Source organism: Vanellus vanellus, assembly GCF_965231255.1.
Source record: "Vanellus vanellus genome assembly, chromosome: Z".
Classification (NCBI taxonomy): domain Eukaryota; kingdom Metazoa; phylum Chordata; class Aves; order Charadriiformes; family Charadriidae; genus Vanellus; species Vanellus vanellus.
Window position 1 is genome coordinate 7,177,630 of NC_138908.1, and position 25,764 is coordinate 7,203,393.

The following is a 25,764-nucleotide window of genomic DNA, read 5'->3' on the forward strand; positions in this document are numbered from 1 at the left end:
ATCCCCACATCTCCACCCACAGGGACCGGGCGACTGAGGAGCACCCTCACCCCCCTCAGACAACCTGCCCGCTCCCTGCCCGCAGGCAAACCGCGGCCGAGGCCCGGCACCGGCGACACCGCGGCCGTTACGTGCTCCAGGGGCCTATGGCCGATACCGGGTGAGCTAAGGGGACTGTCTGGCTCGCTCCGGCCCCACCAGCAGCCGCCGCCCCCCCACCTCACGGTGAAGGGGGCGGGGCGGGGCGCGCCGACCGACCTACCTCCTCCTCCTCTCGCACCACCGCCCGCCACTTCCGGCTGCCCGAAAAGGCCGCGCTCCCGGCGGCCCGCGCGGCAGCCAATAAGAATCGCACTCGCCCTTCCTTCCCGCCTCCCTCCCGCCGCTCTTGCCAATCACGGCTCTTTGCGTCTCCAGCCGCCAATCCCGGCAGTGTCCCCGCCCAGGCCCGTGAAGGCGGTGTCCCGTGGGCGCGCTTCCGCCCCCCCCGCCGGAAGTGTGATGTGGCTGCGAGCGGGTCGCCATGGTAAGCGTGGGGCGGCGGGCGGACGGGGGGCGCCTGCCCGGCCCCGGCCCCGGCCCCGGCCTCTGCCTCCTTCCCTCTCCCCCTCCCGGCCGGCACTGCAGGCTTCCTGGCTGACCGCGTCCCTGCCTGACCAACGCTTCCCGGGCCCGCTGGCGCACCAGAGGCCCCTCACATCCCATCCGGGTTGGGCCCTTGAACTCCCCTCAGAGGCCGAGGCCCTTGCCCAGCCGCGGGGTAGCGAACCCGCGGGAACAGAGCCGTCGCAGTCCGACCAGAAAGCTTCGGTTGGCCTGGCAGTAACGCTAACCGGTCGTGTCTGCGTCCCCTTGGTCCGTTTCCGCCCCCAGCCTGGCACGTTTTCTGTCTGTACTGGCCTAGCCCGGTTTTTCCGTGGGGCAGCAGTCCTTGCGTTGGCATGTGGTGTATTGTCTGTCAGGACAGTATTTTTGTCTCTTTTTGACTTTCTGATTTAACGGATATGTTGTTAGACATCTTGCTTCTTGAGCAGTAAGCTGAATCCTGACATTGACTGCTGTTCTCCTTTTTCAGGAAGAGCATCAGACACCTAGGTCCAATTGCTAGTGAAAAGCGTGAATGATGTATATAGAGTTGACCTAGAGGCTTATTAGTATAGCCATTTATGTTTTCTATGGTTTCTGCTTTCTTTTTTTTCATTCTACGTACAGAGAATATAAATGAGGGATTTGTATTTGGGTTAGAGTTCAAGCGGTGCTGTGAAATAATCCTTCTCAACTAAGGAAAAGATCTTTTTATAAGCAGTGGAGATAGGTGATTTTAAAATTAAAAGGAAAAACAAAGAAATAACTAAGAGAAAGAAAGGCTTTCCTGTACAATTAAAGGTTTGTATGTAACTTTGACACAGAATTATTTTAAGATGAACATTTTCAAAGTTTTTTTTAGTCTCAGAATGGTTTGGGTTGGAAGGGGCCTTTAAAGATCACCTAGTCCACCCCATCTGCCATGTGCAGGGACATCTTCCACTAGATCAGGTTGCTCAAAGCCCCGTCCAACCGATCTTGACAGGTTATCCACCAGGTGTATACTGCACAACTTCTACGGAATCTTTTTGTACTTCCCACATGTTTATTAGAAGATTAATATATCTTGAACTTCCTTATGGTTCAGTTCAAAAGAAGTTCCTAGGCTCCAGTTCTTGTCACTGGCAGGAAATTGCTGGAAGTTGCTCGCCTGAGCGCTCCTTGGCAGATCTTTTAGATGAACCTGTTGTGATCTGTGGCTTCAACCTCTGAACAAAGGGTTTTTATGATAAGAAGTGTAAATTATCTCAGAAGACCTAAAATGCACAAACAGAAAACGAGACAAAAGAGAAGTGAATGCCTCACCTCTAATAAGTGCCTTGAAAAGGTAGATGCTGTAAAAGTACATTACCTTGCTGTTCTTCATAGTACTTAAAAGGATTTGAGGTTATAGAAAAAGAAGCAAGAGAATTTTCATGATCAGTGAGACATTTATGTTGCTCAGTTTAACACTTAGATAACCTTGATGATCAGTGAGCCATTTATGTTGCTTAATTTAGCACTTAGATGTGTCATTAATGTTTAGTAAAAAGATTATGGCAAGTGCACAAGGTCTTGCGAGAATTTTTTTCTCTGCTTGTCCATGGTTTTTGTTAGAGGTTACTCTCTGTGCTTTAAGGAACCTGAAGTAAGATAAGTAGAAGTACTACCTCTGGTGTGATGGCTCATTCTAAAAATGTTTTCTTGTGGCATTAGCAGTCATGGGCTCTAATTAATGACAGTTTCTTTTGAGTACACATTTGACTGTGAGATAGGAAACAGCCGCTCTCTCTGTATTGTCAAATGGAAAAGAGTAGAGCTACACCTCCAGTTTGTTCTCTTTCTCCAAATTAAATGAGCTGCAACTGTGGCATGCCAGTAGCTCTGTGAACAGCATAATTTTTGAAGCATAATTTACAAAGGACTGTATCCCCTGGAATTTTCCATCCCATTATCTCCTGGACTTCCTTACCACGTCCTTACTAAGCAAGTCAAAACTTGTGCTGGGTGAATGGCCAGCTGCTGCCAAACAAAATATATTTAAGTGGGCTTCTACCTGTCTTTTCCTTCCTGTGCTTTCACGTGCAACTCATGTTTATTTTTTTCCTTTTCGCTGCCACTGAGTAGGAAGAAAAAGGTACTATTTTAACTTAAACCAACTTTAAAAGCAGGTAGAAGCTGCTCAATGGATTAAAAAAATACTGGAAACAGAAGGCATGCAGTATAATGACACATTTGCTTAATGTATTTAGAAGCAGAATATGTGTTGTTTCCTGACTTTCACAAATCATTGTGTCAGTTTATCCTGTCAACTTTTGAAATTTTGTGTCTGAAAACTCCACAAAACTTTTCCAAGTGGAGTTGAAATATTTGCCGCACACATATGGTGTGGTGGGGTGGAGAGCCTAAAGTAACATTAAAATTAATGATGAGCTTCTCATCTATTGAAGGGTGGTCTTCACTTTCCTTTGTAGCAAAAATGTGCAATTGCAGCCAATCTGAGTACACGTGAAAAAAACGTTAGTAGATATGTTTTGTGTCTGTAATTGCAATTTGGTAATGAAGAAAATGAAGAATTGCAGAAAAACTTCACAAATATGGCTTCTTTCCCTTCACCCTCTGGTTAGAAGTGACCTTGAGCCCCACATTTCTGCCAAAAAATTGATTTGGGAACTTAGCATAAGGACAAACATTTCTGTCACAGTCTTTGTTGCAGTCTTAGAATAGTGTTTATAGAAGGAAGGGGAATTGCTCATATAACCAATTGTAAAAGCACTCCTTAGTAAATATTGATCCAAACCAAGCTCCCAAATATAAACATACCAGGATGTGAGACACTGTTCTGCCAAAGGTTCTTTCAGGGTTCTTTAAGTACAAAGTTTTGTGTTTGGCCTGTTCAGAATTACAAGGAGGAATCAATTCCGATTCACATTTGCCAATAGCTTTGTTTTTATCATGGCCTAAAGGTAACTAGGATTAAAAACATCTCCTAGTTCATCTTACAGTCTTAAGATGTCTTTGTAGTGTGAATTTATTTTGGAATAATGATGGACAACTTTTTGCATGTCAGTATTATAATGCTATCAGGCATTGAATTTTTTAAATAAGATGCAATTTGAATTTCAGGGAGTTAGAGCTGCTACAACAAATTTTTCATCTGCTAAAGTGTTGCTGCCCAGCTAATCTGATTTTGCTGGGAATCTGAGGACTTTTACAGCAAAGCTATAATGCAAGAAGATGCTAGGGCCTCCTTTACCACCAACTGTGCAACAACTGACTCACGTCCCTCTACTTGATACTTGTTGGACCCCCATGACAGCTCTGGCATGCCTCTAGCAGTAGGAGCAAACACTGCTAATTGAGGAGAAAGCAAGAAGGATCTGCCCTCTGCGTACCTTTCCTCCCATCAGAATAACAAGCTAATCAAGTAACTGAAAACGAGAGAGGAGAAGAGAGGTAGGAGACGTGGTGTGGCTAGGTAGGGACAGCCAAGTATGTTGTTTACTACACTAGTATTGGTGCTTAGTGAATCTCATACCGTCTGTAACTGCACTTGTAAATAGTAATTTTGCTACAGCCAACATGCTACTGCGCAGTAAGCATGTTGTGAGTTCCTACTTGAAGTGTTCAGTATAGAATCATAGAACCATGGAATGGTTTAGGTTGGAAAGGACCTTGAAGATCATTGAGTTCCACCCCTCCGCCATAGGCAGGGACACCTCCCATTAGACCAGGTTCCCCAAGGCCACATCCAGCCTGGCCTTGAACACCTCCAGGGATGGGGCCTCAACAACCTCTCTGGGCAACCTGTGCCAGTGCCTCACCACTGTGTCAGTTTACAAGAAGATGTGAAAATACATCAGCAGTATTTTGCCTCTGTGATTATAGAACAGAGGAAGTTATTTCTTCTGCCATTGTAAGATGCATCTCTTGAACTGATTTGGGAAGAGTTGGGTGCAATGAGTATGCTTTTACAAATTTTGCCTCATACCTGAACAGTCCGGGAATGACACCAGTTGTCAGAAACCATTTCTTTGCTGAGTACTGAGCAATTCTTACTAAACATTTTTCACTTTCTGTCTACTACTATTAAACATATTAATTTTATTCAGTAATAGCATGAGAAGTGGAGTTCATATGTTTCCACGGACCATTTGAAATTATTAATGGGCTGATTATACATTGTAGATTTTCCATTCATGATCCAAACTCTTAAGTTGAACAAAAAGGGAAGTTACTATAAAATAATCAATGTCACAATTTAATTTTTTTGATTGGCTGCAGCAATATCACCAATCACGTGTGACATCAGTTACATCCACTGTAATAGTATAGTAATACTGAATGTGCTAGCTGCTTACACCAAAAGTTCAGTTTTGAAGCTGTTGTTTAGATACTGGCACAAAGAAGGAATTCATGTGAGCATGGAATTTCAACATCATCACCTTGAAGTGTCAGTTCAGTATTGGTCTGTGGATTTGAACTGCAGTAAAAAAAATTAAATGAGTTAAAGTCAAGAGAGCTTTTGTAGGAGAGGACAACTGTTTCCATCTGTTAATTCATTGTCTAATTATTTAAAGAGATTTGTTATGTTTTGAACAGATGTATTAGTCTTCACTTGACTGAAAAGCATATGTGTTAGTTCCTATGTGCAGTACTTGCCATTTCAGTTAGACAACATACTTCTTCAAGAAGTGTCTAAGGAAAAGATTCCCTATTACTCTAATCAAGCCTTAGCCTAAGTTTTATAAATGCAAAAATACATATTTAGACAGATCTCAGAATATTTTAGAGAGACATCTGAATGAGTCTTAAATTTTGTAATTAACTTCCTTGGAAACTAAATACTGGGGTGAATGTGCAGTAAACTTAAAGTAAAAAAACCCTATCCATGTTAGAGCAACTAGTAACTGCTAACTGGACCGTATTTGGATAATTATTAAGTACAAATGAGTTTTGTCTAACCACCTCTTGTTCAGTTCTTCAGTGTAGTTTTGCCAATAATCACTTCAAACTTAACTGATTTGCAAGTTTTGTTGTTTTCTTAGCATGCCTCTTTTACAAATGCTTATATTCCATTCATTTTTAGCAGATTACATTTGGCAGCAGTGGGAAAACAGATTATTTCAGAAGAGGTTAGAAAATAATATATTTTTGTGAATGTTTTAATTTTTAGCAATTGCTTTCACCTTCAGGTTGGGAGTAGTCCTACATGTTTTCTTTCCTATTATTTTTTTCAATATTTTGCTCCTAAAAATTTGATTTAGATGGGGGAAATAAGAATTGCAATACCTAATGGAAACCCTAGATAATGAGCATTTTCTCTTCCAGCTTTTTAAGAACCTCTTCATTAAAATTTCATAGATTGATTTCACTTTTCTGTGATGGGATTTGAAGCCTACATTACTATTTTAATGTAAGCTTTTACATTTTTATCAGCTCTTGCTTAACCATAGTTTAATTACAGTGTAAGCTCTTGCTCACATTTTAATATGAGAAAGGCAGCTAAATGATAGGATATCAGCATTTGTTTCTTTGGTTCCAGAGAACATAATCATCCATCAGTTTTATAGTACTGAGTAGGAAGAAAGAAAATAAAACTCTTCTAGAAAGACTGTATATACTGCAGCATATTACACAAATGCAGTTATAATTTTCTCAGAATATTCCAATAATTTATCTATGTTTGCCCACATAAATTGATTATTATAATAGTAACGGTGGGTCAAAGTTTAACAACTTGCTGGCACTATGATGGCCTCTCTTTTTATAGCACACACAGATGAAATCATGGTCACACTGCAATCAGAGATAGAATAATCATTTTGTAAATACTGAAAGTCTAGGGAAGATTAAACTTTGGTTTCAGTGTTACATCTATTGAGATAAACTGGGAGAGCTTTTGTTTTGGGCTTTCTACCAGCTGAGGGGAACAACAGTATGGGGTTTATGTTCTCCTGCATGTTTTTTTTTTTCCCCCTAGAAAAATATCAACTGTTTTATTTAAGTGAAAGTATATGAGGCAAGGGGAAATCCAGCAGGTCCTTCCATGACACATGTAGTTGCAACAAAACTTATGATGTAATTTATTATAGTGCTACCCAGGGGTAGTGAAGTGGTTCTTAATTCCGTGGTGCTGTCTGCAAAGACATGGAACAAAACAGTATCAGAGAATGTAGGAGTGATGGAGCAAATAAGAAGTACAGAGGTAGATAACAGTACAAAGTCTTGACTATGGCTGTTTTCACTGTAGAAAAAAGTTTAGGATCAGTGCATCTGTTATGGCTATGTGCTGAGGCTGAATACACATTTGTCAGTGATCACTAAAAATCATCTGATCGCGCCCTTCCTTTCAGCACATTGAATTAAATGCTCTTATAAAGTGCAAGAGTTGTCGATAACCAGAACTCTGAGCTGCCTCTTTCTATTTTTTTCCTTCTTCCCAAGTGTAGTAAATTTAATGCTGACTAAATTGCAGGAGTGCCATTGTCCATAATCAGGTTGGCAGGGGCCAACCAATCCATCAGGATTCCCTTTCTCAGACACATTGGAAATTTTTCACTCTAAATCAACACTTACTAAAGTATATTAAACACTTAAATTGCCACGAACTATTCCATAGATTACTTTTTACTCCATCAGCAAGCTCCCCCTTCCCTCTCTCCTCACCCCAGAAAAAGGAGCTGTTGCACCATCCCCTGCTCCTGTGTTTTAGCAGGCTCACAGACGGCGTCTATCAGAGGCAACTCGAGACTGTGCCTTTCCTTCTAACTCCCTGTTTTGCCCCAGTGGCCTCTGTGCTGACAGCTACGCTGTTCAGATGCAGACTCACATAGGAATATATTCAGATGGCTCTAGCTGTAACACTGGTCCTCTAACGACCATTTATTCGCATGAGGATTTCTAATACATGCCTCCACTGGTAACATGAACACAGGAAAACTTTCAAGAGTATTCATTCTCTATTTCTATGGTATATTACATGGAATTTTTTTTACTAAGATACAATATAATCAGGGAAATAATAAGGCTTTTCGTAAGGTCTAATTTTGGGAAGGATTAAATGAGCCTTTGGGCATGTAGCTGTCAAAGCTAAAATCCAAGGTCTTAAATTTCTAAAGACTTATGAGAAAACTTGCTCTTGCAAGTTCTGTTGAATACAATACCTCATTAGTGCTGCAGGTGATGTGATAGTGCTCCACAACTACCTGGAGACAGCACACAGGAGAGGGAGGGGGGAAAAACAGTGTAATTACTTAAGTAACACAGAATTTAACTACTAAGGTGTTTCCACTGTGTCAGAAATGTGCCAAATGCAGATGTAGAAAATTTCAGCATGTATAATTAAAGCCACAGCTTGCACTGTCTAAAACAAGAATAAAATAACCAATGTTGATTCTTTTCTGCATTTACAATCTAAGCTTTGGGAAGCTAGTTGTCTTTTCACCAGCGTGTAGACACAGTTTAAAAGATAGCATAAAATTCTCCATGTGCTGAAATTTCTTTACAATGGTAATGAAGCTCACAGGTCTACATTAAGCTAGTCAACACGTTTGAAAAATTCCAGTTAATTACTTTTGGATCAGAGGAACCCAGTTTAACCAAATGAACTGCAACCCGCCTACATTACAACATTTTCGAAATAGCTTGGTATGTGGATGCAGTATTTTCTGAAAGGATTCCGAGTAAAGTGTGACTCTTACAGCAGCTTTTAATTACATCAGTTCAAGCAGCTGGATGTGAATTGCCCTTTTCTGTAAATTCAGCTGGGCCATAAGAATTACTTCAGATGTGAAATGTGAAGCCGTCTACTTCAGAAATTTTCATTTCCAGTTTGAAATTGTAAACAAATTTTAAAATATGCATGTCTGTCCTTTTTAAGTGACTGTATAGATAAATATGTAATTCAGAACACATTTCAGTGGAATGATGTCTGTAATTACAGCGATGCCCTACGCAGCATATCTGGAGAAACACGTGAAGAGCCCAACAAAGAACAATTATATACTTCCCTTATTGATTGACTAATAACACATTTCATGAGTATACATTTACAATCCCTGCTTAAGAGGAAGCAAGTGTGCCCTTCTGCCATTTTTGTATGTCAAAGTACCTGATACCGCCAGCCTCTTTGGGAAGCAGCTGCAGGAGAAAGCTCACAGGAATTCATGGGAACCGAGCGCTGGCAGGCACTGTGCTGTGAGATGTTGAGAGCAGCTGTCTCTCCCGGAGGACTGATCAAATTAATCAGTTGATAGGGAGTATCTGGCTTTACTGAGAGGCAGCCACTCCTGGATCCGGCCCCGTCGCGTTCCTAGACCCGCAGGAGCCAGGAGACGCTGTCTCTTGTATGTCCTAAGAGTTGTCTCTGCGGGGGAATTAAAAGAGTTTCCTGATTTCTGAAGTTGGCAAAAGCTTGTGCCTACTACAAAGGCAAGAGTCTACTGATAATGGGGGGCAGCATTTTGGCCTTTGTGAATAATCTGTCCGTTATTTGTGACACGGAAATGATGACTCAGCTAGCTAAGCTAAAATACTAAACTAAAACATGATTAGTAGATGCAGGTGTCCTCACCTTGAGCGCCTGAGGAGTGGGTTTGGGTCTTGGATCCCTGCTCCACTTGTCTCTTCTCCATGTTTTCACTCATCGCACAAACCTTCCTGCGTGTCAGCTGCTGCATGTAGTTGCCATTTACTCTTTACCTTTCTCCACTGTCTGCATTCTCTCTGCATCCTAATAATCACATTTTCACCCTCTCCGTTTTTGGTCTCTCAGGCTCTTTGTCATAGAATAGGCATGAGGAATGAGGGAACTGGCGTGGGAATTTTGCTCCTGCAGAAGGATGGCTGATGGCAAGAAGGCTCCTGCATCTGGCAGAAGTAAAGGGGAGAGTAGGGCACCCACCCCAACGGCTTGATGCTGCCCTTGAGGGCATGCCGTCTAGGATGTTGAAATCTCTCATACAGGCTGCAGAGGCAGAGTTGTTCAGTTGCTCATTGAGCCCTCTCTATGCTGTTCCTTCTTAATGGGTGGCTCCCATTAATGGGCTGGACCCCATTAACTTAGACATTTAAATTAGTTTAGCTTAATGTGTGTATTCGGGCTGGCAGTTGTATGCATGTTCCAGTATTGCTTCATATGATTTGTGGAGACTCCTACGTAAGCTAAGGTTTGGGGTTTTTTTGTTAAGAGGTTTTAGATCTCAGGATCAGAATGGTCATGGGTGTTCCAATGGCTTTGCTTCTACTAGAGCTTCTCATTTTCCTCTCTTAATTTGCTTTTAATGCAACACTGAACTGAAATATCGTACTTTCCTTTTGTAATTCTCAACTATTTAGAGAAGTTTGATTATTGGAGGTTCAAAACATTAGAGTTTTGAGACATAGGAAGAAAGTGCACATAGATTAAGAGAGATGTGCTTCAGGCTATGGAAGTGGGAGCTCTGATGTGCTCTTAAATCCCACCGAGTTGTGCTTGAAGGAGGAAACTGCAATGTAATATCCCTTCATAAGTGCTAAGTATTTACACTTAATTAAACACTACTACTCGGCCTTCTGGGTTGAGCAGTATGAAAAAATATGAGACATTTAGACACAAATTTGTCAGAACTCCAGAACAAAGGGTGAATTCATTGTATTTGCTTTGCCGTTTTTTTGGAGTTCAGACTAAATAGGGTTTGCAAATGAGGGTAGCTGAGCAAAGAGAACATAAGGCCGTTTGAAGTAAGCAATTAGCTAGTATACTACCTGGTGCTGTTAAGTTGGCCAAAATGTCAGTTGAGACATGCTAAGTTAAAAAAAAAACAAAACAAAAAAAAAAAACACAACAAAACAATAACACTGCAGCTTCATGCAGCTGGATTATTTTCACCTTATACAAAGAGTCTAAGCCTCAAATTTGGGACTAATTATTAGAAGCTACATATCACAAGGAGTATCAGGCAAATATTTCTACTAAAAATTCCAGTGAACCTATTGGAGAAAAAAAAAATTAAAATGTTGCTAGTGCATTAATTATTGGAATGATGATGGGGCACTTGGCTGGAAATCAACATCAGCCATCTTCCAGGTTTTGTACTTGGTTATGGAGGTACAGCTGTCCTTACATGAGTACTTTCTCTCCTCCCATAATGTTTATACTTTTGGAAAAGAGTGCTTCACATGAGCAATGATAGTTGCTTCTAAGTTAATGATTAAAGAACATATTGGCCACACAAGACTGACTTTAGTTAAAAAAAAAACTTGCTTGTGAGGTGTGCTTAACTACATTGTACTGATATTTTAAACTTTAGCAAATAGTCAGATATTGTAGCAGTTTCTCAAGTATTGTTTCTTCTTACCACCACTAGGCAGAATAGTTTGACTATCAAACTATAGATTTTTACTTCTCCATCCTAAGGCAATTCCTTCATTTGTCCAGCATTTTCCATAATTAGCACTTCTAAAAAATGTATTTATAGTAAAGATGTTTTTGAATTTAAAATCAGAAGATGATTTGAAAATGAAAATAATCATTACCTTTTTGTAGATCATGTGGGTTTGATTGTATATATTTCTACAAATCTGTTGAATTTTACATGTAGTCTTCGTAAAGGAGTATATTAACAATCCTCCTACATATTTCTTGTTATTCTCTGTCTTGGCTGCTGCTGGTTTAGTTGTCAAATACTCTTCACCTCCACCTTCACCACCACTGCCATATTCTATTGATGCAAACCACAGTTACACTTATTCTTGGCTGAGAGGTAACATCCGTTTTCTGTAATTCTTAGCCTGCTGCTAGTGGTTTTCCATAAACTGGCTTTGGAACAGGTGCCTGGGAGAAAAACTGTAAGGTTACCATTTTGCTTGCTATTTCTTTACCCTTCTTGGGATGGATTGAGACGGAAAAACTCAGTTTTTCCACCATTGCGTGCAATGGGCTGTTAAAAGTTTCTGGCTCACTGGCATTGTAGGTTTCATTTTTGTTTTTAATGGGTGTTGTCTAGGGGATCGCTTATTTTCTCCAGCTTATGCAGTGAGGGAAGTTTTGTACTGTAAAGAAGTAATTCTTCTTTTCTGATTTTCTTCCATAGTCTGCCATCTTCAACTTTCAGAGTCTACTGACTGTAATCTTGCTGCTCATATGTACCTGTGCCTATATCAGATCCTTGGCTCCCAGCTTACTGGACAAAAATAAAACTGGGTATGTAGTCTGATCATTTTAAAAATACACAAGCTGTTTAACTTTAACTGCAACGTTTTAGTCTTAGTATTTTCTAATGATATGTGATAATGAAAATCCAATTTTGAAAAATTTCTCTCTTCTTTAAAGATAAAAGTCTTCATTTTATAGCTTACAATAGAAGACAATAAGGTATTTGCAAGCACTTAGTTGCAATTTTAAAGTAACAATTTATGAACTAACAAAGCCAGCTAATACTGCTTTATTAGTTTTTTCTAGACTTGCAACTTTCTCAGTAGAGTCTTATTACAAATACAGACATGAGTGACAAAACATTTTTCTACATGCTAATGTGGCTGTAATAATTTATTTTTCATTCTTAAGGCTGGACAAAAAGTATTAACAGCAGAAGCTGTCTTTTTTTTTTTTTTCAAAGTAGGCATTTTGGAAATATGAGTTTGAAATACAGCTTCAGCAAAACTGTAACTAAAAAAAAATTCAAAATATTTTTTAAAATAAGCAACACTATCCCTATCTGTCAACTCTTTAAAAATCATTTTTTTATTATTTAAGGAATTTGTAGAAAAGTTTTTGAAAGCTTCTACAAAACCTAACCCTTTTTTTTTTTCTTTCTCCTTTGGTCACTATAACTTCATATCTCACTAAAGAGAGATGTGCTTCCTAAAGCACATATTCCTAGGTGACCAATGTTTCTCTACTTGGTGTTCCGCATTCTCCTGGAATGTGCTTCATGTTGCAGGGCCAGTACTGCTAGAAAACGGTTCTTTTTTGGGCTGGTGAGAAATGAAGAATGCCACGGATCCAAATCTGTGTTTCATTTACACTGTTAATACCCATTCACCTTTTGGCTCACCAGTTATCTTTGTGCTACAAAGAATGTGACTGGATGTTGGGTACAATCAGCAGTAGGCAGAACTGTGATTTAAATGCCGTAGTTTTAAAGTAATGAAAGGGCAATTTTGACCTAGAAACCACTGAGGCCGTCCATAGTATTTCAGTAATAGTGTCACCTCAGGTTAATACAAAGGAGATAATATTTATAGAAGTAGGAGGTAATTCTAGCTGGTAATGTTCTAGCTGGAAAAAACAGACGGGCTTTTAGGCACTGGGTGTTTGACTTGTCTACTTTTTCCATTAGATCATTTGCTAGAAATGTTTTTTTCCCTAAATATCTTCTGTCACTTCTGCATTTTATTTTCAAAAAAACTGTCAAGTTTTAAGTAGACTTTTGTCACCAAGAAGCCTGAATGTTTGTCTTCTGAAAATGTTGTTGTAGTTAACCTCTGGAATTACTACTTTATCACACAAATTTTCTTTTAGTGGTGTAAGATACCCAGAGTACGCAGGCTTTTTTTTTTATTTGGAGTTCTAGCACGAAAATGCTTGTGTCCTTTCATATGAGGCCGTGAGTTTGCCACTGACATGAGAGATTTCTTTTGATAGAAGTAAAGATGGAAAGAAAGGATGACTTCATGAAGGACTGGGGGGTGGGGGGAATTTGGCTGTCTGCTAGTAGAGATAACACAATAGTCAATGAGGTATACACAGTAAGAAGTAAGAATATTTATTTTACTGATTAAAATTTTAGTGCTGTTCTTGGCAAGGAGTATTTCCTTTAATCTGGAGCTACTCTGTTTATTCTTGAGGCAAATCTGTCTGGAGTACAATAGAACTCTCTTCATAAAATGTTTTCAAAGGGTGCTGACACAGTGGAGGAGTTGGGTGTTTGATCTGTAGGTTTGTATTTATATAGATGTTGGACATACTATTTTATTTTTGTTTTATATATATGTATGTAGACTACTTTGTACTGGAGAATAAAACGTTGGCCTGGAAGCAATGAAATTTGTTTCCTGAATGGTAGATGTTTACATGGAGCTCATATGCTGTTAAACCCATGTCCCTCTTCACTAACATATTCCATGCTCAAATGGAAATGTCTAGACATACTGGATAAAATAAATTCTAGTGATATTTCATTTTACCACAGAGATGATCTTACCTCATTATTCCTGCTCTCAATTAATACCATAAAAAAAAGTAGCAATAAAATATGGAAGTGACAGAGAGGAGAAATGTTGATAGTTATTCACTATATTTCTGACTGAGTGGTAACTTTGGTGAAGATTTAAATCTGTTGATAGTAAGTAAAGAAACATGTTTCTGTTGGTGGAGAGACTGTTGCAAAGTGATGTCACCCATCCTCATAACACTGTATTTCATCCTGTTGACTTCTGCCAAAATGTGTCTTTTTGTACCAAGCCAAACAGAATTTTAAACCTTCATTTTCTCTGACGTGTCTTGAGTGTTTCCATGTGCTTTGTCCTGAGCAATAGCATTTAAGGTTGGGAAAGCAAGTGGTGATTTACTGTTTCATCCTAACTAGAGGAGAATGTGTACCACAACATAATTCTCTCCTCCCTGCTAACCAAAAAGATGTGTTAGCTTATACGCAGCAGAGGTTTCCTTTGACTTGCCATAAGCGTTGCAGTGGGGTATCTCTCACACTCCCTCCTGCAGTGGTAGCAGGGTTGTCCTGGCAAACACATGGCAGCTGCATTTTGTAGCATTCCCAGTCTAGCAACCAAAGCCTAAAGCCCCACTAGACCTTTCTCGTCTTACTGGCTTTCATTTCTTTGGGGTTTTTGTTATCCATATAACTAACACCACTTTCATGATCAGTGCTTTTAACATTGGCGCTGAAAGCCCTGAGGAATATGCAGCAGCTCGTGCACATTTGACTTGTGGCTGCCAGAAAACAGCATGTATGCGAGCCAGACTGACACGTTTCACCTGCATCAAAACAAGGATGAAGGTGAACATGAAGGGGAGAATAAGGAACAGTGCAATTACTTTGAGTAGTTGCTTCAGGAGGAATTATTTTGGAGCAGATTCATTCAAGGCAGCATCGTGCCTGTAATAATCAAACAGGTTTTGACTTGACGAGGTGTGTGTTGTGGACCTGAGATGAACAGCAATGGAAAAATTCAGGAGAGCAGAAGGCCTGTACAGGCTTTTCTTCCAATGTCAGCTCCCCAGTTCATCCAGGGGCTGTGGTTATAGTTGTTTAGAAGGTCCAGGTTTCAATTTGCTTTTGCCTAGCTGCAGACTATGCGGATGAACAGATGTACTGAGCTGTTCCAGCAGATGCACAAGCCTCTTAAAAAGGTACTGTTGTCATCTGTTGGAAGGCTTGTCAGTCCTCATGTCAGTGGCTTTAAGTTCATGAATTGTTAACTGCAGTAGGGGTAGCTGAGGAAACCCATATTCTGGCTGTTTTGTACCTCCCATATCAGAAAGGAAAATTCATATTTTCCCCAATAAGGGTTTCTTCTAGGGCTGGGAACAATGTACAATACTTCACTTATAACTTTACATTGTTACACACGGTTGAAAAAACCCTGAGAGTGCAAAGAAATACCCTTGTGAGAGGCAAATTCAACAGATTTATGGACTGCCTGAAGGAGTTAATACTCTTTTTCCCAGGCACGATTCTTCAAATATGAAGATGAAAAGGACAGTAATGTTTTATTTCTTTGAGTTCCTGGGCAAGCTTTTGAGAGATGGCAACACGAGGTGCTGGGCTTTGGAGGTTTTTGTGTTGGTTTTGCAGCATGCAATCTGTAAATCTTAATTTTACAGAGCGTGACAACAGTTCCAAGTGCCATCCACACAGTACTACAGGGCTGTGTATTTTGCTGTTAAGATGTACACTTGAATGCTGTTTTACCTGCATACATCTTCAAAAAGTGCATACATGTCTTCAGGTTACTTTACTGTACAGCCTCTTAGCCTGGAAGAGTTTGATGGTCTACATGTAGGGATTATTACTTCTGCTTGTGGAGCTATGTAAAAGCAGAAGAAATGAGCTTTGATTATACAGAAATACTTTTGGCTTGAGGTAAAACGGTCTAATACATAAATGAAAAAGCCTGCTTTCTACAAGTGAAAATGCTGAAATGCTCTTCACAATAACTTGGTCAGCAAGAGGTACGTTGTTTAAAAAGTACTTCACTTTCAATTTGAAAACCTCAGTCACTTGCTGTCTCTTGGAACACTTGGTTCTCACCTGCCTGACACCGGACCTTTGTTTCAGAAATAAAGGGGAGGCTACTAAAAGGAAAGAGGGAGAGATGCTGAAGTAAACTAAGACCATAAAAGAGGCCATAAAATATGAAGTAGCACAGAAAATCTTTTTTTAAGAGTGCAGGATATGTTGACTGCTGAAGTGTGCAGGAGCAAGTGTCCCAAAACTACCTGTCTGCATTTAAGCAGGAAAAAAATAGGCAATTGCCAGAGCCCAAGAAAGGGGGAAGACAGATAATCAGACCATTGTCAGTATGGGTTTAAAGCACTGTGGGAAAGGACTTGGAGAACTGCCATCACAGCAGGTGGTAGATATAACCCCACAAATAACATAAGCTGGAGTTACTGCTGATAAACATATTGGGACAAGGAGGAAAAATAATTAGGTTGTTTTTAGTCCATAAATCTATAAATAGACAATATAGTCGAATCCAGATGTTTTTACTGCATTGCAGCAAGTCATATACTATGAAGGAAACCTTCCTGTGGACAAGTTTCTAGTTCAGGATGCTTCAGTGTTCTTCCCCGCTTCCTCCTCAGATTCTCAAGCAGTCCCTGCTCTTGTTCCTTCCTCTTAAGCAGTTAGTGTAAGATTATTTTAGTTACACAGAGAAATTATAAATTTCTCACATACATGCTTGTACATCCCTTTGGATTTGCTCTGAATAGTTGAATCCTGCTTTTCTCCTTTATTTCATCTGTGAGAATTAACATCCTGGGCAAGCAGCAGAGAGACATGAGCAAGGTAAACCTTGGTAAAAGAGTAAAAACATACCTGAAGAATTGTTTTGTTACTTATTTCAACACAAGTATTCTATATCAGATTACACTATGAATATGCTCTGCTAGAAGAGGCATTTTTATCTACTGTTGCTAAGGGAAATACAAAAGAGAGACTACAAAATATTAAATTTATAAGTACTCAGGTTTATCATCTCTGACACCTGCAGGAAAACTTGCTTCAAATTCTTAACATAAAAAGTTTCCCATATACAATGACATAGATGCCTGTTGGTATTTCCTACTCCACTTTTTTTCTAGTTGTGTTTTAGTTTTCTTTACACAATTTTCTGTCTGGGACACTTTAATGTATAATGTAGAATTCTGATGAAATATTTCGATTTGGAACACAGACTGAGTAAATGCGTGTTTGTTTTTCTTGCATGCGAAAGACCTTGCTAGACTTAGAGAGAACTTTGCCACTTACTCACTTCATATCCTGTACTGTACTGTGAGGTAGCTGCTGTTTACTGATGTCGAGAAGAGTGTCAAACTACTGTTAATTTGGATTGTTTTAGCATAGAAGAAAGAAAATCCGTTGACTTAAATTATTTTATTAAACCAAGAGCCTAATGAATTTATTTTATCTTTACAGACTTTTGGGAATATTCTGGAAATGCGCCAGGATTGGTAATTTTTTTTTTCTTTGAAATCTTTAAGACCAGTGCTTTTTCTAGAGTATGGATTATTTACTAGCATAATGTTTCCTTGTAGCAGTGAAATCCATACTCATACATCATCTTAAAAAATGCAGGTTTTATCTCCATGAAATTTAGTGAAGAGGGGGTGGGGGTGAGGTATGATTATCTGCGTTTTCTAATGTCATTTCATATGTGTGTTATATTCGCAAAAATCTTTTGCACTTTCTACTACGTGAAATAAGCAAGAGCATACTTCTTATTAATGTACAAAAATCAATGATTCCTTATAAACTGCTGTCTATTTAAAATTCTAATGGACTGCTGACAAAAGCCAGGTATTTACCTGATGGTAGTAAAACAATATGGAATTCAGAATGCAGTAAGGTTCTGTTTAATGACAGATGTCTCTTTTCTGTCTTTTCTTTAGTTAACTTCTGTGCACTTCTGAATTCAACCAAGCTGTTAGTGTCAAGTGGCATCTATATGCAGGCTGGTCAGCTCTATCTCATTTTAGGCATTTTCCCATAAGACTGATATTTATGTTTATTTTAATCCTCATTCTGAATTTATTTTGAGAATGAAGTGGGAATATGCACAGAAGTTCAGTGTTACATTGAAGTACATACAAGAATTTTAAAAAATTACAAATCCATCATGAAAACGGTGTTCTTCAAATTACATTGTTAATGCAGAGCAGAAGCATTGAACTTGTAATTCTAGGTCTTCCTACTTGTCATTGAACCTAAAGAAAAAATGTATGGTTCCCTTTTCTGTATTCTCAGGCTTTGAAAGGGACTTACCATACTTTTTTTTTCAGTAAGTCAAAAAGCATTGATGCAAAAACCATTTTTTTTGTGAAGACCCATTGTTAAAAGGATTGCAGAGATTGTCTTATTTTGATAACAGACATTAAAGAACCAATTTTAGTATTGTAATTGAAAGATACTGGCAAGATGGCAGCTGTCAGAAATGAATACTGAGCTATATCAGCAAAAACAAATGTAAAAATTCAGCTCCATTAAGCTTTGTCCAAGGTTGAAGACAACACCTTACTTTACCTTACTTTACCATCTTCTTTTTAGTTAATTAAGGGCAAGCACATCTTTCTATTAACTATGTACAGGAAACAGTTTAAAAAACTGTTTTTAAAAGAGTACACAAAAGGTTTTATGAGGTCCCTGTCAAATTGATAAAGTTAAGAATTGCGGTTCATCTGGAATAGTCTTGCTTTCCCATCATGTAGTAACACTAACATGTTTTCATTTTCTGCTTCCAAGGTAATGTGTGCAGTCTTGTGCCCCATACTGAACGCTTCCTTTTCTCTTTTTCATGTAAAACACTAATTTCTTTTCAACTTGCATCTAGAGTGGTCCAATTTGACTTTCTTTTAGAATGACAAACAGAAAGGTAGTATCATGACATCCCTTCTGTACCTTCCCTTACATACCAGTACCATATCCTCAGTATGCAAAATGGGCTTTGAAGATGATTCCTATCATTTTATTGTTAATCACAAAGGTGAGTAGAAAGTGTAGGTTTCAAAAATGAAAATGCCTACTGGCTTCCTTTACGTTTAACTTACCCAGTATGTTTGAACAACCTTCTCACATGTGCATAAGATTTTAATAACCAGCAAGTGGTTACATATTTACAAAGTTGTGCTAAATTATGTTTAATCCTGCCACATAGTGATTTCTCTTTTATGAAAATTAAGAGCAGGAAAGTATAAGGCATATGAAAATTGTAATACTCTAAACTGTAGGAGGTGGACTTCCTCAAAAATTTATTTTAAACAGATGTGAAACTGCAGGCACTAATTCATTCAGTTATTTGAAGTTTAATTAAATATATGCCAGATCATGACAACATCTTGTACTGTCACTGTGGTGGCACTCCTGGTTATGGAAGGTGTCACTACAAGTATTTTATTTTTCTTTTGCTGTGGAAAGTTTGTTTCTCCTATATTTGAAAGTCCTGCCAGTAAAAGAGACTGTTTTTTCTGAGGATTACACCTTGATGCTAGACTTGGGAGCCTTGGCAGGGCTTTTTTGGTTAATGTTCCTCTGAAAACTGCATCTCAGGAGAGTTGGTTTATAGTAAGACAAAAGATCTCAGACAGCAAAAGTCACTTCCTGAGTGTTTTGTACGGTGGAAGTACCGTCCAGTATAGGGGATTCTGTTCTCCAGAGAAAATTGAGTGGATTCATGAAGAGTAATGCTTAAGTAGAAGAGTAAAAATGCCTGGCTAATTAAGTGGAGGAAGTGCCTATGTAAATAGATAGCTGTTTGGTTGACGTTACTAATATTCTCCTTATTGTGATACCATTCCCTACCTAAGATTCATTTTTATTTCATACTTAATTTGGTGAACAAGAGGCATATGTAGCATTTTTTTCTGGACCAGATGGGTGGGACAAGATCTTTCTTGACTGCCTTTGCCACCAATTCTACGTCTGTTAATGGAGTTAAACTTAATTTTCATCCATGGTCTGCCCAGGAAACCTGTAACAGTAATTCAGAAGAGTCAGAAATAGAGTTGTGTATGCAACTTCTGTAATCTGTTTACCACTTTTATCACTAACCTGAAAATCTGGGAACCAGACCCTCTCCACATGCTAGCAATGTTATGTCTCTCTAGCAAAGAAAAAAGACACGCATCTGGCCGTGCCTGAGCTGCTGTGAGCTCCCCAGACAGTTAGCTGGCTCCTGCGTGATACCATGCATAGAAAATGCACATTGCATATAGCAGCTGTCATGGCCCCGCAGCAGCTAGGTACACCTCAGCTGACATGGAATGGCTTTTGAGCAGCTATAGCCCTTAGCCAGAACTGGGAACAGAACCAGTAAAAGATTTGGTATCTTGATCAGCTTTCCAGTGCCTGCCTCTTTGGCACTAAGAGATAACAGAAATATATTCTTTTTTTTTTTTTTTTTTTTAAAGTTTTCCTGGAAACAGCATCTCAGAAAAGATATTTTATAGTAAGAAAGGAGTCCTTACATTGACATCTGCTTAAAGCAAACAGCTCCAACTCTGTCTTTATGTAGCAATATATCCTATCCTACATCTTGGTTTTCCCACTCCTGTGCATGTTCTTCCTCAATACAGAACTGTAGTTGTAATAGCATTTCTGCAGCGAGAAATGTTGAATATTGATTTGCATGTGCAATGGGATAGTTACCATGTTAGGCTAGGTGCAGCCTAGATCTGTTTAGTCATGCCTGAATTTTTGTTTGGTTTGGGGTTTTTGCCTCCTCTCAGGTGAACGGAAGAGCCCCTACGTGGCTGTGTGCTGTGTCGTGATGGCCTTCAGCATTCTGTTTGTACAGTAGCAACTGGAGAGTGTCCCCTACGCCCTACTACCAACCAGCAGAGCATGGAAGAATTTCTGTCAGGAAGAGATGGGAAAGTGTCATCAAGTCTCCTCTCACGTGTTGGATAGCCTGTCTCTTAGCGGACACCCCCCACTCCTGCAAACGGACCATTGTGTACAGTATTAGTGATCATAATGTAACTAACTCCAGATGACGTGTACTTATTAATGTCAAGTCAGTACTGACACTCCTGATGTAACTCTTGAAAGGGTGTCTGCAGTATATCTGAGTTTCAGGGGAGCTTTTCTTACACCGTGCAGCTTTTAATTTTTTGTTTGATAGATCTATTTAATGAAACTTAAAAATTATAAATTAGCAATAACAATAAGACCACTCTTACAGGAATAAAGAACATTGTAACTCTAAAATATGTTTATGAAAGTCTTTTCAGTTCTTACTGTCTCAACAATTCTTGTCATTTTGTGATAGCTATACTCGCATACTAAAAATATGACCCTTGGCCTAAGTTACATTCAGCTTTTGTTTCCCAAACTGGTAATTCCTCAAATAATCTATGAATATTTTTATTGTTAAGATGTGAATAAAGGCAGGGACAGTAATTGCAGTGATGACTGCCTAGCTGCTGAGATGGCACAGGTGTGGGATTTGAGAACATGTATTGCTCTGTGTAAAATATCATATGTATTCATTTTTAAAGATCTAGGTCTTGGGTAAATCATTCCCCGACTTTTTTCCAATATTGTAAGAAAAGGATTCTAAAGGCTCTGCTGCTGTTGTTGCATGTAATACAAGGTTGCTAAATCAACTAAGTGAACAGTTAGCTTCTTAGGAGTCTGCAGGTAAGGAAGTTGTATGTCCCAATATTCTAAAGGTTGAAGAAAACAACTAAATTAGAATACACTCACTATTAATAAAGATTAGATTACCTTAAGTAATACATGCCTTCAGCATTTATTATATAATTTTGCAAACTTTCAGTAACCTAGTAACTTTTTTTAGTAGTGCCTGACAAGTGTGTTTACACCAGACAACTTTATGACTTCATATTGACTACATTCGAGAGTGGTCTGTCAGCAGTACTTTTTGTTGTTCTGAAAAGGTGTGTGATCAAAATGAGTTAAGCTGGCAATAAAACACACTGAAAGGAATGTAACTGTTGTCATTCTTGTTTGAAAAACTTGTTTCATAGATCCAGATTACCCTGCATTTGGAAAGACAGTGATTATTAGTTACTACCTTTGTATTATCTCACATATACCTGCATATCTAAATCACCATCAGAAGTACTTGTCCAAAAGTCTTCTCTAATCTGGAGCCAGGAAAAATAGATTTCTTCAGTTTAGGCCAAATAAATACCCCTGGCTGTAAACCAGGCAGATTCAGAGGAGTACAGAGCTGTATGATGATGACCATATTGTGCACACATAGAAGCCTTAAACTGTGCGAGAGATCTGGGCAGAGGCAAAATCTGTTTCTGTAACTTCAAGTGTGGATACTGCTCCCAACATAGCATCAAAGCAACTAATTTCTGCATTTCAAAGGTGCCATTCCAAGAGTGAGGGGAGGGAAATTCCTCAGGAGTCTTGGATTTTGACTGTTGGGTGTATACGTGTTCAAAATATGCAAATAATTATCTGATAACTCTATATTAAGCAATTATATTCTAGTTTTTAATATTTATGTGCTTTTATTAGAAATAATGGTGTTTGTATGATATCACGCATTTCCAATTCATCTAAAGCTGTTCTAGTTATCAGATTAATTCTTAATAATCTCTTATTAAGAAATTATTATAAGATGTGACTAGGAAAACCAGTGAAACAACCCAGGGAAATTTGTAGTTCTGAGAATCTGAAAACTATTGACACGGAGGCGTTATATTGTAAAAGCCTTTCCTGTTCACAGCATTTTATCGTTGAAGAAGTTAAGAGAAACAGGCCTCTTGCTAGTTGTCATTTGTAGTTCAAACTTCAAAATTATTTCTTATACGCCAGTTCTTCATTTTGCCCCAAATGCAGGTCGTTGATGAATACTTGCTAGTTTGGGATTTTTTTATTTTTCGATTTATAGGACGTTTACAGGATATTCATGGCATGCTAGCTGCATGGTTGCTCAACAGTGCTGCTTTAGCAGCAAAGCGAGTAACGTTTTTCAGCAGCTGCTGGCAATACAGGAGTTCAGCAGCACCAGGTTGTATGCAAGAGTTAGAAAAGATTGTAGGCAGAGATAAGTGTCATCTATGGTGGGGCCGCTCAACGCTTGCCTTCAGTAAAAGTATCTGAAAACAGGATCTTTAAACTGTGACAAACTTAAGTTGTTTAGAAATGGCTGCTTTAGGCAGGTGTTTGCCTCAGGATGAGTTCTTTGTTTCTCAGAATTTTGGCTCTTGAAGAGATTGATACCTCATCCCCTTCACTAAGATATGAAGAAAATACTGTTTTCCCATGTTAGAATCTTAAAGCCATTTTGCTTTCTTTGCTTTCTTTTCCACATGCAAAAGAGGCACGAGTAACCAAGCATACCTTGGTTTGACCAAGGTATAAGTGCTGTGAGAAGGAAAAGGAGAGTATAGCTTTGTGCACACACACTTGGTAAAGCTTTGCCATAAGTCATCCTTAAACTCTCAGCCTGAGCTGTGTCATTTTTAAAGAGTAATAACTAAGTTCCAGCAGAGCTCTACCAGAAGAGGTGTCAGGGGAAAATAGTCTTTTCTTGTGTGCAGTCTTTGCTGTGAGTCCTAGACTGAGTAGAGAAGTGAAGTGCTTACTGCCAAATTATTTAGGTGGTAAAGTAGCCTAAAATGGCAGATAACACAATTAGGATTTTACATAAGTTGACAGAGTAGATAATAGCTGTCACAGGTAGCTGAGGAGAGAGCAGCAGGAATTTCTGGCCAAAATACAGGAGCTTACAGCCACAGTAAGTCTGTACACATTATCCTATGTAGAGGTGCTGGAAAGCATGCAGGGAGTGAATGAAACAGTGATTAAATATGACATGCTATAGTTGTTCCTACTACGATAGAAGAGTAGTTCCACATTGGGACTTCATCCTTTTATCTAAACAACATCATGGAAGGTGGCTGTAACATCTGGCAAGCTTCAGCAGCTGTACTTGTTGCACACATTGCACAAAAGGTGAGGATGGCGTAGGCTGTGGTTTTAAGTGCAGGTCAGAGGAAGGGTCACATCTATTTCTCTCTACTAATAAGAGAACAGTGAGAACACAGGATTATAGAAAGACATTTTCTGGTAGGACAGTGTACCTTGGATCAAGGTTATGCAACTTCAAAAATATCAAGTATTCTCCCTTCTAAGAGTTGCATGAGCAGAAGGAACAGGTACAGACCTTACATCTTGTGTTTGGTGTATGCACTCTCTCTGCAGCATTTTATGTTTGTGATTGCAACTCATAGAGACATACTTGAGGTGTCTTGTGGATTGGCAGAATTACCACCAGGAGTAGGAGTCCAGCTGCAAGCCTTTCCCTTCTCAGGCACCAGCTGGACTGAGCTGTGTACTGCCACAGCTGTATTGTTATTGTTTCACTAAACTAAATTTAAAACAGGTTGCCCAGAGAAGTGGCTGCCCCATCTGTGAAGTGTTCAAGGCCAGGCTGGATGGAGCTTTGAGCAACCTGGTCTAGTGGGAGGTGTCCCTGTCCATGGCAGGGGGGTTGGAACTCAATGATCTTCAAGGTCCTTTCCAACCTAAACCATTCTATGATTCTATGAAAATGGCACAAATTTGCAATCTCATATCAAAATGTGGCAATCTATTTGCTGCATGCAAATCCAAATTTACTGCTTAACAATACAACTAATAATAAATCAATGCAGTAGAACCTGAAACAGGATGTGTTGTTCTTTGTTTATACCCTTGCATGTACTTGCTATGGATTAATGTTATATTAACTTTCATCCACATCTGCACTCTAAGTGACCTCAAATTCAAAGCAGGGATTTAGGAAGGCTAAATTGTAAAGTAGTAATAGCCATGCTGGGAAATGAGTAAAGCATGAGTAAGAGATGGGATCACCGTAAAGGTCTGATGTTCTGGAGAGACTGATAAGCAAATGGGCAGACATAGCTAGCAGAGGAGGAAACAAAAAGTGGAGTCCAAGGATTTCATATTCTTGGAACAATGTTATTGTTCTATGAATGCCCTTTCTACCTCGTTAACCGCAGCCAGTGAGCAGTGGAAATACACTGTCACCAAGAGGTGAAGTTGCAGTGTGGTAGAGGAAATAATTACTGTGTTAGTGCTTTGAGGCTTTTATTTTTTCAGCTCATTCACCAGCTGAAACAATTTGTTTTGCCTGTGAAGACAACACATAATTCACAGATAAAGCAACCTGCAGTCACTCTCTACAGCCCCTAGAAGCAAAGCATTAAACATACCATTTTGCAATGGACAGTTAGAAATACAGCGAGGGTTACTGTCACTTCCAGTATTATGACTGATGTTTTCCCACCACTGAACCCCCCCAAAACATGCCTGGATCTCTGATTACTGCTTGCAGTTAAAGCCATCCTTTTCATCCTCCCCAGCGTCTCCCCAATAGATCAATAAGGATGATGGAGGCACAATGTCTCCAGTCCTGTCCCACTGACATCAGTGGGAGAGCCCAGCATCTAATGCTTAGAAAGGCTCACCATGATCTTGCAGTACATTCCCCCCTTCTCCCTTTCATGCCATAACTGCTCTCTGGAGAGAAGAAAAGAAAACCAACATCTTAACAGATGAAAATGCTAACCTTGGTAAAAACCACCAGAAGCCAGGAAAGTGTGATCTAAACCCCCTTCTCATACTCATGCGGTGACTTTACATTATCTTGTCAAAACATTCCCAGTTAAGGAAGGTTTTTTTTCCTGCGTTTTCTCTTGTTCTTGAACATTGTTAGTCATTCCAGGCACAGTTGACAAGTGCTTTCAGCATACATTACGAGGCCCATATAGGTTCCATGTGTATTTGATGGCACTTGGCTAGCTAGAAAAGTAGTTTTCCTTTAGCTCATGTAATGCAATGTAATCAGCGTGATGGGTATGAAAGATAAATCTACACATTGAAAAAAAGGTTTTGAACATGTGGCCTGAATTGTTTGCTTGACTACAGTTCTTATATTTTATAAATAATACTTTTTTTCATGATGTCCTGAGGTCATAAGCAAGGCAAA

General features: G+C 39.2%; 1 protein-coding gene across 1 annotated transcript; it reads left to right on the plus strand.

The window, feature by feature from the left end:
- The first annotated feature begins 490 nt into the window (after window positions 1-490).
- On the plus strand, window positions 491-21,737 carry TMEM167A (transmembrane protein 167A). The gene is made up of 4 exons (XM_082497034.1): window positions 491-526; window positions 11,640-11,749; window positions 17,211-17,245; window positions 20,516-21,737. The coding sequence occupies exons 1-4, from the start codon at window positions 524-526 to the stop codon at window positions 20,584-20,586; spliced, it is 219 nt and encodes a 72-aa protein (XP_082353160.1). The 5' UTR covers window positions 491-523; the 3' UTR covers window positions 20,587-21,737.
- The last annotated feature ends 4,027 nt before the right edge of the window (window positions 21,738-25,764 follow it).

Bases quoted from the DNA above. Each gene is read 5' to 3' on its own strand.
- TMEM167A (XM_082497034.1), top strand. The intron at 11,750-17,210 runs GTATGTAGTCTG...TTATCTTTACAG, and splicing joins CTGGACAAAAATAAAACTGG to ACTTTTGGGAATATTCTGGA. The intron at 17,246-20,515 runs GTAATTTTTTTT...GCCTCCTCTCAG, and splicing joins CTGGAAATGCGCCAGGATTG to GTGAACGGAAGAGCCCCTAC.